The 12,791-nt window shown below is 37.5% G+C and overlaps 1 protein-coding gene and 1 long non-coding RNA gene across 2 annotated transcripts in view; both read left to right on the top strand.

Moving 5' to 3' along the window:
• LOC140612994 (uncharacterized) overlaps positions 1-12,791 on the top strand; it is a 34,081-nt gene that overhangs the window by 14,897 nt on the left and 6,393 nt on the right. The window contains exon 2 of the long non-coding RNA XR_012014102.1: positions 10,536-10,858. This is a non-coding gene — a long non-coding RNA (uncharacterized lncRNA). The remainder of the gene's footprint in view (positions 1-10,535; positions 10,859-12,791) is intronic.
• Positions 874-1,624, top strand: LOC140612991 (prefoldin subunit 1). The gene has a single exon (XM_072791324.1). It carries the CDS (start codon positions 883-885, stop codon positions 1,249-1,251), a length of 369 nt encoding a protein of 122 aa, XP_072647425.1. The 5' UTR covers positions 874-882; the 3' UTR covers positions 1,252-1,624.

Raw genomic sequence — 12,791 nt, forward strand, 5'->3', positions numbered from 1 at the left:
AAGGACTGAAAGTATTGGTTTCCTGTAAATGATAATGTGAACTTTAAGATTAAAAAGATGTTAAAAGTTTCTATAACATGTTAAAAACATTTATAAAATTGATAAGCTTTTAGCAATAAATGAAAACTCTTTAAATACAAGCATGTAGTCTTCATTAAAACTATTTCTTCTGTATCTCAGCTAAGCAGCTGGCTATTGATTTCAGCTCAGGTCATGATCTCAGGGGTCATGATATAGAGCCCCCCAGCAAGCCTCAAGGGAGCACTCTGTCCTCAGCAGAGAGTCTGCTTGAGATCCCCTCTCCTCCTCTGCCCCTCCCACCCTGCTCGCCACCCCCCTCTCTCTCTGTCTAAAATAAATAAATAAATAAGTCTTTAAAAAGTAAACCATTTTTTCTACTAATATTAAAATGAACCACATAAAATAATTTTAAGAGTCTGACTAACCTATCAGTTTGATTTCTAAAATGACATAGTTCATAATATATTTTAATACTAATCACCCAACAAGGACATTGCACCATGTACACTCTCTGGGAAGTATGCTAATGAACAGCCTTCTACATTCAGCCCTTTGTTAAAAATAAGGTAAAGTCCTCAAAAATATTTGGTTTCCCATTTTCAAGGTAACCTCAAACACCACTTTGTGGAACAGGTATTCTCCTTTGGGTACAAGAGTCGCTAATTCCTTTAATGAGGGAGATGAATGGGAGAGTCTCATTCTATTTCACTCACAGTATGAGAAGCAGAAAATTGGGAATTCCACAACTTCAATTTGTAATATCCATAAACCAGGTTCAATACAAATAATTACTGATAAGCTTATGTGTACTGAGGATAGCATTACATAATATAGACGTATAAATATGAATATAGAACCAAGATGGCGGCTCCCGTGGATCTGGAGTTGAAGAAGGCCTTCACAGAACTTCAAGCCAAAGTTATTGACACTCAACAGAAGGTGAAGCTTGCAGACATACAGATTGAACAGCTAAACAGAACGAAAAAGCACGCACATCTTACAGATACAGAGATTATGACTTTGGTAGATGAGACTAACATGTATGAAGGTGTAGGAAGAATGTTTATTCTTCAGTCCAAGGAGGTAATTCACAGTCAGCTGTTAGAGAAACAGAAAATAGCAGAAGAAAAAATTAAAGAACTAGAACAGAAAAAATCCTACCTGGAGCGGAGTGTAAAGGAAGCTGAGGACAACATCCGGGAGATGCTGATGGCACGAAGGGCACAGTAGGAAATCTCCAGCCGAAGCTTCCTGCCCCCTCCCATTCCTGGCAAGGGCAGGTGGGAGGCCCACATGGAGAAACTTCTCTTCTGCCCGGGTGGACTTTTTATTTGGATGATCTCATAACCCTGTGTTTTCTACTTCACCATGATACTCTTTCAGACCCCAGTTCTGTATTTTTTATCCTGGCTCTGTCTGCCACCCCTGTCCAGAACACTTTTCTCCCTGGGGGTGAGTCACAAACTCCCAGGAGAGGGAGATGGGAGCCATACAGATAGGGGAGCTCTGCCCAAGCCTATGAACTAGTTATGCTCCTTAGACCAATAAAAGGCATGTGTTCCCCCCCAAAAAAAAAAAAAAAATAAATAAATAAATAAATAAATATGAATATAGTAAGCATCTTGCTCACAAAAAAGAATCAGACAGGTACTAAAACAACTAGCATACTAGGATTAAGTGGACAAAGGCCACAGTGGAACTTACCAAAGGCAGGGCAGGAGCTCCGACTGTAAGTACACTTACACTGATTTTATATTTGACTCCTCATATTGGAGGACTGTAAATCATGCCACAATAAACATTGGAGTGCATGTATACCTTGGAATTAGTGTTTCTGAATTTCAAGGGTAAATACCCAGTAGTGACATTCCTGGATCATACGGCGGTTCTATTTTTAATTTTTTGAGGAAACTCCATACAGTTTTCCGGGGTGGCTGCTCCAGTTCGCATCCCCACCAACAGTGCAGAGGGTTCCCCTTTCTCCACATCCTTACCAGCACTTGTTTCTTGTGTTTTTGATTTTAGCTATTTTGTCAGGTGTGAGGTGATAGGTCATTGTAATTTGGATTTGCAGTTCCCTGCAAATGAGAGACGTTGAACATATTTTCGTGTGCCTGTTGGCCACCTAGATGTTCTCTTTGGAGAAATGTCCGATTAGGTCTTCTGCTCATTTTTGAATTGGATTATTCGTTTTTCTGAGTGTTGAGTTGTATTAATTCGTTATATGTTTTGGATACTCACCTATTATCAGATATACAATTTGCAAATATCTTCTCCCATTCCACACGTTGCCTTTTAGTTTTGCTGATTGTTTCCTTTTCCATGCAGAAGCTTTGCATTTTGAGGTAGTACTGATAGTTTATTTTTGCTTTTATTTCCCTTGCTTCAGGAGACCTATCTAGAAAAATGTTGCTATGGCCCAACTCAGAGAGATTACTACCTGTGCTCTCTGTGAGGATTTTTATGGTTTCAGGTCTAACATTTAGGTCTTTAATCCATTTTGAGTTTATTTTTATGTATAAAAAATACACAAAATTTTATTTTTTATGGGCAGCCATAAAAAAGAATGAAATCTTGGTTTAAGAAAGTAGTCTAGTTTCATTCTTTTGCATGTGACTGCTCAATTTTCCAAATACTATTTAAGAAACTGTTTTTCCCATTTTATATTCATTCCTCTTTTGTCAAAGAATAATTGACTATATAATTGTGGGTTTATTTCTGAGTTTCCTATTCTATTCCATTGATCCTTGTGTCTGTTTTTATGCCAGTACCATACTATTTTAATTTCTACTGCTTTGTAATATAACTTGAACTCTTGAAATTCGAGTTCTGTTTTTTTTTTTTTTTTTTTTTTTTTATTTATGATAGTCACAGAGAGAGAGAGAGACAGAGACAGAGACAGAGACACAGGCAGAGGGAGAAGCAGGCTCCATGCACCGGGAGCCTGATGTGGGATTCGATCCCGGGTCTCCAGGATCGTGCCCTGGGCCAAAGGCAGGCGCCAAACCGCTGCGCCACCCAGGGATCCCTTGTTTTTCTTTTTAAAGATTGCTTTGGCTATTTGAGTTTGTGTGTGTGTGTGTGTGTGTGTGTGTGTGTGTGTGTGTGTGGCTCCATACAAATTTTAGGATTATTCTAGTTCTTTGAAAAATGCTGTTGTTATTTTGATGGGAATTGCATTAAATTTGTAGCTTTCTTTTGGTAGTGTAGACATTTAAAGAATATTTGTTCTTTCAACCCATAAATATGGTATACCTTTTCATTTCTTTGCATCATCTTAAATTTCTTTCAACAGTATTTTGCAGTTTTCAGAGTACAGGTCTTTTACCTTTTTGGTTACATTTATTCCTAGATATTTTATTGGTTTTGGTGCAATTGTAAATGGGATTGTTTTCTTAATTTCCCTTTCTGCTGCTTCATTATTAGTATATAGGAATTCAACAGATTTCTGTACATTGATTTTTTATTGTACAACTTTACTGAATTTGTTGATAAGTTCTGGTAGTTTTTTGGTAGAGTCTTTAGAATTTTCGATATATAGTGTGTTATCTGCAAATAGTGAGTTTTACTTCTTTACCAATTTGGATGCCTCTCATTTCTTATATTGTCTAACTCCTGTGGTTAGGACTTCCAGTACTGTGTGAATACAAGTGATAAGAGTGGACATCTATGTCTTGTTCCTGATCTTAAAGTAAAGCTCTCAGTTTTCCCCATTGAATATGATGTTGGCTGTGGGTTTTTCATGTAAGGCCTTTTTCATGTTGAGGTATTTTCCCTCCAGACCTATGTTGCAGAGGGTTGTTTTGTTTTGTTTTTTTCCAGAGGGGTTTTTTTATCTTCTTTTTTTTATAAATTTATTTTTTATTGGTGTTAAATTTGCCAACATATAGAATAATACCCAGTGCTCATCCCGTCAAGTGCCCACCTCAGTGCTCGTCACCCAGTCACCCCCACCCCCCGCCCACCTCCCCTTCCACCATCTCTAGTTCGTTTCCCAGAGTTAGGAGTCTTTCATGTTCTGTCTCCCTTTCTGATACTTCCCACTCTGAGGGTTTTTATCATGAATGGATGTTGTACTTTGTCAGGTGCTTTTTTCTACATCTTTTAAAATGATCATATAGTTTTTATCCTGTCTCTTACCGATATTATGTATTACAGTGATTTTTTTATGAATCTTAAACCACCCATCGTCCTGGGAATAAATCTCACTTGGTCATGTGTATGATTTTTTAAAAATATATTGTTAAAAAATAATAATAATAATAATATATTGTTGCATACACTTTGCTAATATTTTGTTGAGGATTTTTGCATCTATATTCATAAGAGATACTGGCCTGTATATTTCTTTTTTTTTTGTGGTGTCCTTATCTGGTTTAGGTACCAGGGTGATACTAGCCTCATGGAATGAATTCAAAAGTTTTCCATCCTCTTGTATTTTTTGGAATAGTTTGAGAAAAGAATGCATATTAACTCTTCTTCAAATATTCAGTAGAATTCACCTGTGAAGCTCTCTGGTCCCAAACTTTTGTTTTTCAGGAGTTTTTTGATTACTGATTGAATTTCATTGCTGGTGATAGGTTTGTTCAAATTTTCTATGTCTTCCTGCTTCATTTTTGATGGGTTATACATTTCTAGGGATTTTTCTATTTCTTCTCGATTGTCCAATTTGTTGACATATAGGTCTTTATCATACTCTGTTATAATTGTTTGTATTTCTGTGGTATTGGCTTTTTTTCCCCTCTTTCATTAATGATTTTGTTGCAACCCAAGTGTCTATTGATAGTGAATAAAGATATGTGTGTGTGTGTGTGTATATATATATATATATATATATATATATATATATATATCATGATGGAATATTTTTTAGCCATAAAAAAGAATGAAATCTTGCTATTTGCAACAACATGGATGGAGATAGAGAGTATAATGCTAAGTGAAATAAGTCAGCTGGAGAAAGACAAATATATGATCTCACTCATATGTGGACTTAAAGGAAGAAAAAACAAGCAAAGGGGGAAAAAAGAAAGGCAAACCAAAAAGCTGATCTTAACTATAGAGAACAAACTGATGATTACCAAAGGGGAGGTGTGTGAAGGATGGAGGAAAATAGAGAGTGGAGATTAAAGAGTACACTTACGATAAAGAAAAAAAAACCACAATCTTTACATGCAAAGTTCCCAGTTAAAAACCCTTTATGTCTCCCTCTCTCCAAAAAAAATTGACTCTTCAGTAAACATTATATTCTTTATTTTCTGAACAATGTGTTATTGACAAATTAAAAATACAATGCTGATTGTTTCACATATTCAACCCTAGATGGAAATGGCTCTACATATAGTAATTATCTTAAAAGCCAAGACTTTTTTAAGTGTCCAACTGTTTTAAAACACATACACATTGTACTAACAGTGATTTTTTCAGCATGGAATGCACGTAGATACTCTGGATTTTAAAAATTCCCCTTCCTTTCAGAATGCATTTATGTATGTGGGACACAGTTTGTAGAAACTTATGGATCTGAAGGAATAAACAGTACATGCACAAAAAAGGAGTCTTGCATGGTATGGCATCAGATCCCTAATCATTTGTTTTCAGTTTACTCAAAGAAAGAAGATAACTTGGCAGGTCTTGATGAGCAAACAGATGATATCAGTTAAATTTCCTTCATAGTACATGCAAAAATATGAATATCACCACAGATTTCCATTAAGCATAAGATTCTTTTTAGCAAGATTTGGATATATAATATTAATCTCAATTTGGGAATTTATTATAAGATAGAGAATTATTATTATCTATTTAATCAACAGGAGAGCCTTGGTGTGTTTGTGTATGTATGGGCTTGTATTGCACTCAAAGTTTTTTCCCCCTATATCTTAATTAGAAAGTGCAAACATTCTTTTTAGTAACATGTGTAATCTGGAAAGTCATATATCCTGGATTGTGAAAATATTGCTATAAAGTTCTTGCCCTGCAGATGACATGATACTGTATATAGAAAACCCAAAAGGCTCCACCCCAAGATTGTTAGAACTCATACAGCAACTTGGTAGAGTGGCAGGATACAAAATCAATGCCCAGAAATCAGTGGCATTTCTATAAATAACAATGAGATTGAATAAAGAAATAAAGGAATCAATCCCATTTACAATTGCACCCAAAAGCATAAAGTACCTGGGAATAAACCTATCCAAAGAGGTAAAGGATCTATACCCTAAAAACTACAGAACACTTCTGAAAGAAATTGAGTAAGACACGAGGAGATGGAAAAACATTCCATGCTCATGGATTGGAAGAATAAATATTCTGAAAATGTCAATGCTGCCCAGGGCAATGTACATGTTCAGTGCAATCCCTATCAATATACCACAGACTTTCTTCACAGAGTTGGAACAAATAATCTTAAGATTTGTGTGGAATCAGAAAAGATCGCAAATAGCCAGGGGAATATTGAGAAAAAACATCAATGCTGGGAGCATCACAATGCCGCATTTCAAGCTGTACTACAAAGCTGTGATCATCAAGACAGTGTGGTACTGGCACAGAAACAGACACAGAGGGCGGCCCAGGTGGTGCAGCTGTTTAGCACCGCCTGCAGCCCAGGGCGTGATCCTGGAGACGCTGGATCGAGTCCCACATCAGGCTCTCTGTATGGTGCTTGCTTCTCCCTCTGCCTGTGTCTCTGCCTCTCTCTGTCTCTATGAATAAATAAATAAAATCTTAAAAAAAAAAAAAAACAGACACAGAGATCAATGGAACAGAATAGAGAACCCAGAAATGGGCCCTCAGCTCCATGGTCAACTAATATTTGACAAAGCAGGAAAGACTATCCACTGGAAAAAGGACAGTCTCTTCAATAAATAGTGCTGGGAAGATTGGACAGCCACATGCAGAAGAATGAAATTAGACCATTCTCTTACACCAGACACAAAGATAAACTCAAACTGGGTGAAAGATCTAAATGTGAGACAAGAATCGATCAAAATCCTAGAGGAGAACACAGACAACACCCTGTTTGAACTTGGCCACAGCAACTTCTTGCAAGATACATCTATGAAGGCAAGGGAAACAAAAGCAAATATGAACTATTGAGACTTAATCAAGATAAAAAGCTTCTGCACAGCAGAAGAAACAGTCAACAAAACTATGACAACCTACAGAATGGGAGAAGATATTTGCAAATGACACATCAGATAAAGGGCTAGTATCCAAGATCTATAAAGAACTTACTAAACTCAACATCCAAGAAACAAACAATTCAGGCATGAAATAGGCAGAAGACATGAACAGACATTCACCAAAGAAGACATAGAGGTGGCCAACAAGCACATGTGAAAATGCTCCGCATCATTTGCCATCAGGGAAACACAAATCAAAACCTCAATGAGATCCCACCTCACACCAGTGAGAATGGGGAAAATTAACAAGACAGGAAACAACAAATGTTGGAGAGGATGCGGAGAAAGGGGAACCCTCTGCACTGTTGGTGGGAATGTGAACTGGTGCAGCCACTCTGGAAAACTGCGTGGAGGTTCCTCAAAGAGTTAAAAATAGAGATACCTATGACCCAGCAATTGCCCTGCTGGGGATTTACCCCAAGGATACAGATGCGGTGAAACGGCAGGACATCTGCCCCCCCCTCCTCCCGCCAATGTTCACAGTAGCAATGTCCACAATAGCCAAAGTGTAAAAGGAACCTCGGTGTTCATCGACAGATGAATGGAGAGAGAAGATGTGGTCTATGTATACAATGGGATATTCCTCAGCCATCAGAAAGGACGAATCCCACCATTTGCTTCAACGTGGGTGGAACTGGAGGGTATTATGCTGAGTGAAGTAAGTCAATCGGAGAAGGATAATCGTCATGTGGTTTCACTCATACGGGGAATATAAGAAATAGTGAAAGGGATTATAGGGGAAAGGAGGGGAACTGAGTGGGAAAAATTAAAGAGGGGACAAACCATGAGCGACTCCTAACTCTGGGAAATGAACAAGGGGTAGTGGAAGGGGAGGTAGGTGGGGGGTACGGGGTGACTGGGCGACAGGCACTGAGGGAGGCACTTGATGGGATGAGCACTGGGTGTTATGCTATATGTTGGCAAATCGAACTTCAGTAAAAACAAATGAAAAAAAAAATAAAGTTCTTGCCCTATTAATTTTTAAAGTATGTGAAAATAAAAGAATTATACCTGTAAATTATAATATTCAAAACTTTGATGAATAACAATTAAGATATAATATATATATATATTAGTATTGCTATTATGCATAGCAATACTACTCTAAAATTGATATAACAGTACATTAAAAAAGTAACCAAAGGGGAATTGAAGTTTTTTAAATCTCTGCTTTTCAATGCAAACACATATTTTAGCTAATTGTATTTCAAGTGGATAATGAATAATAAACCAACATGTGATAACCAAGAATTGGCCTCCCTCACCTCTCAGAAAAGAAGCTGCAATAAAGGCCAGTAAATATGTAAACTTAGGGTAGAGAGGTGTTTAATTAAATGGCTTCTGGCGGCTGGAGGCGGGGAGATGGAAAAGGGAAAGGGGAAGAGCTTGAAGAGAAAGAAAACCAGGAGACGTGTTAATAGGAATATTTGCAAAAGCCGTGTTCTCAGTAAGAATATCAGGAAGAGAGAAGAAATTGAGATTGCAGAAAAAGTATCATTTAAAAATATTTGGATTTGCTAAGAAGGGTAGAGAAGTATTTCAATGTAGCTCTGGCTCTGAATCCTGTGATGCCAGCTTCCTAGTTGTTCTTTGCTTTTGTCCGTGATGATCTTGTTCCTAAGCTCCTAAAACATCAATCATTTCTCTTCCCTTCTATAGGATATCATATATTCTTTCAGTCATAATTCAATGCATATTAAATATTGAGAACTTACTGTAGGCAAAACATTGAGCATACAGCTGTGAACAAGACAGACATAGTCTCCGCCCTGTCGTTTTGGTCTTACAATTTGAGATTGAAGGGGTGAACATATCCCTAAAATAAATAGCATCAAATAAAAGGAGGTTTAGAAGTTTTGATAGTGCTTAACAGAGCAGCTTGACTTAGTCTGATGCTTCAAAGTAAGACTTTCTTAAACCATTAATAATTCATCTGATTTCTGAATGAGAAGTACATGTGGATTTGCTCATGATAGGGATGCAGAGGGAAGGTTGTATCCAGAGACGTGGAAGGGGAGAAAATTAGTATGTCCTCAAAAAATTAAAGAAAACTCAGAGTGGCTGAAGCAAAGAGAGGAAACAAAATATCATGAAATATGTAGAGAGAGATGGAGGCAGGAAATGGAAGATGTTGTGAGCTTTGCTAAGAATCCAACTGAAAGACATCAGCAAGCAACCATCCCAGTGGTTTCAGCCAGGGAAAAATATGATCAAATACACATATTGTACGAATAATTTTAGAAGCAATGTGAGAACCTGGTATAGGATTAATATGCTTCTGTGTTTTAATTGCTAGCTCTTCATTCTGTTGAGAAGGGAGGGATTCTCTTCCTAGGATTATGGAGACACCCAGTGCGGGGTGGAAGAGACTGACAACAGTTCGTAGTGCCATGTACTCCTAGTATGGAGAAGAGAGTATCACCTATCACACAGGGCCACGGGGGGGGGGGGGGGGGGGGCTGCACCAGGTCCTGTGGGAGGCAGACTTCGCATTATCAGGAGAGTGAGGTACTCTCTTTCCCACAGAGGAATGATGAGGCTTATTTGGATAATATAGGAGCTTCCAGGAAACTGGAATGAGTATAAGTAGGAGGTGAACCGAGTCCTTGTGATACACAAGTGTTTGGGCTAAGGGACTCTACCCAGAGTGGGGAGGGGAAGTGTGGTTAAGCCATTCAAGTCCCTCTCCATTTTCCCATGTATCAAGGAACACATAACAGTGGGCCTTAATTTTAGGCCTTATACCACACTCTGATGAAACCTCAAGGGAGAAAATTTATCTGTGTAGATGTGAACCCTAAGTCTCTGAATATTCTGAGGTCTGAACCCTGTATGTGGAACTCCCTATCTCTCTCTCTCACACTTCTGTTTTTTTCCTCAATCCCCGTGAGGATTTTCCAACATAGGACAGAAAACCTTAGACTCAATTGTTTCTTTCCTATAATATAGAAGAATGTTTTCAGCCAAGCCCTCCAGGCTTGGTTCTTGAAATGCTAAAAAAGAAAAGGATTTAGAAAATCCTCTCTGAAGGCAGAAGTCTGGTTTAATGGCTTTTTGTCAAACCAAAAAGGTCAAGTGCCCATCAGCCCTTGCCCCGGGGAGGCAAACATCAGAGTTTGTACTGGGGTGAAGACTTGCAAGAACAGGTTTTGTGTGGGGATTAGAGTGCATTCATTTAATATTTGTCAATCTTTGTGTATTATCATGAGTCTTGCTCTGTCCACAAGTTTTGAACACCTTACATAACTATAATAATCCTGATTATTTACTGAAAAAATCACTTAAAGAAAACTTCTACAGAGTATGGACTTTTTTCCCCATTGTTTTCAGGATTTCCACTTACGTGACTGTGGAGATGGCTGTGCTACCCTCAGAACTGAGGATTACAGGAGGGGCTGAAAGCTGAGTGCCAGGGAACGACAGAGGTAGGGGGGATAAGAAACTCCCTTGGGAAAGTCATGGCTCTGAAGTGCTGTGAGTCACCAGAGAAAAGGCCTCATCTGGAATTCAGAAAGGGACTCAATCTTGGAGGAAGGGGCATGAGAGTCATCCCTTCATAGAGCGAAACAAGAACCACACTCATGAATGAGGTTTCCCAGGAGAGCACATCTCAAAGGAGAAGGGGGGGGGCCCACACCCCGAGGACATGAGAGGTAGGTTCCCTGAGCCTGTACTACGGAGAAAGAATACGCTAATAATCACTTTCTAGATTTTCCACAGTAACCCTGAATGAATACCCGTCTCAGGAATCAAGCGGTTTCTATACATGTGCCCTTGTTACTTTGATGTTTCAGCTCGATCACCATCTGTCTGGAGTTTGCCTAAGGAAATTTATTTTATTGTATGTGCCTCTGAACAGGTGTTAGAAAATATTCACAACCCCCACCCAGTCCCCCCTATTGGGTGCTACTCTAGCTTCGTAATCCAAAGCTCTTTAGCCTTTCACCCAAGTCATATTTCTAATTTGATACTGGATCTTCAGGGAGAGTGATGATGTATTTCCAGAATATTCATTTAAAAAAATTATATTCAGCACTGATACCTGCAGTCCTGAGAATATGTCTCTCGGATATGCATGAAGAATATCTATGGTAGTTTTGTCCTCAAATTGAGTATTTTATGCTTCTTTGGTAGAACAGAGGAAGCATAGCTTTTAATTATAAACTGAAAATCATGGGGGAAATATGTTCCTTCTCACAATGTCTTGAAAAATTTGCTCTGCCAATTGGATTATTAAAATAACGTTTCTCAAACTTCTCTGCTTCACAATTCTGAGATTTGTATAGAATTTCTAACATAATGCATTTCTAAAACCCAGTCGTAACGGCACTGCAGGAGCTCATTGATAGTCCCATCTGACTCCTAAGAAAAAGGAAATAAGAAATAATGTCTCCCTGTGCTTTGTTTTGAACATGTTAACTAAACATTACCAGAGTAGATTAGAAAAGCAATCCCTTTATTTAGCTGAGTAATTGCCCACTTGAATCCCTAAAGATCAGTTATTGTAATATGAACTATAAGATGTCCACTAAGAGTCTTAAATGAGTCAATAAAAGGTCATGTTTATATTCGTTAAAAACACTTGAAAGAATAATATTAGCATTGACTTTGAGGCCATGCCCACACTTGCCCAGTGAAAAGTATTTCTCTAGGAAATGCACTGCTTTCAACATCAGTATTATTCTAAATATGCAGCAGATGTAACCATTAAAAGCCACTCTCAATATCTTGATTTAATAGCAATAAAGTGAAACCAGTGTGAAGTTAATTTGTATGGAAGGAGGGCTTGTTTAATATTAGTGCTGTTGATATCAGCCATCCAGTTCTCAGATGCAAAAGCCTCCAAAGTGTGTAACTAATGTGCTATTCCAGCACTATTGTTTTTAATCTGGAGAAGTAGATATTAAAAAGAGAGGGAATTTCTCACTATCCTTTCCAGTCCATTCTTAACAAACAAATTGGTATATGTAGTTGAATTTGCAAGATCAATATGCACTTGGCTAGTATAAAAGAATATGGATCATTATGGGAGATTGTAGAGCCCTAAGTAAATTATGATCTCTATTAAAACTTGGTTTAAAAGTTTTCATAGTCTCAGAATACACTTCTCAGTTACTTGCACTATAAAATGATGTAATAAAATATGTCATGAGTTAAGAGTTATAAAAGTCAGAAGTGGAAACATTAAAAAAATAAGCTATTTACTTTGAAATATAAAAATAAAAACCCTATGACTTTCCATTTTTCATGAATATCTAGTCATGTATTCAACAACTCAGTATATTCTCTTAGATCTGGGATAGAATGGCATTTTCATTTATTTCTTTTTAATGTTAGTAAAGAATTTATTATATTTGAAATTATTTACTTGTTAGACTCTTTGTCAAATTAAAAAACAATCTCAGTGCTTTTTGGCTATAATTGTTACATTTCGGAAGTCATTCGCTGGGTTTTAGGTTCTAAGATTAAAATCATAATTTTAGACCTAACTCAAAAGTATACTTCTACAATTTCCAAAGTGTTGGGGGAAAAAATCTGTTGGAAAAATATGTATACCATTTATAAACAATAATAAGTCATCATGAC

This window comes from Canis lupus, chromosome 21, assembly GCF_048164855.1.
Source record: "Canis lupus baileyi chromosome 21, mCanLup2.hap1, whole genome shotgun sequence".
Taxonomy (NCBI): Eukaryota; Metazoa; Chordata; class Mammalia; order Carnivora; family Canidae; genus Canis; species Canis lupus.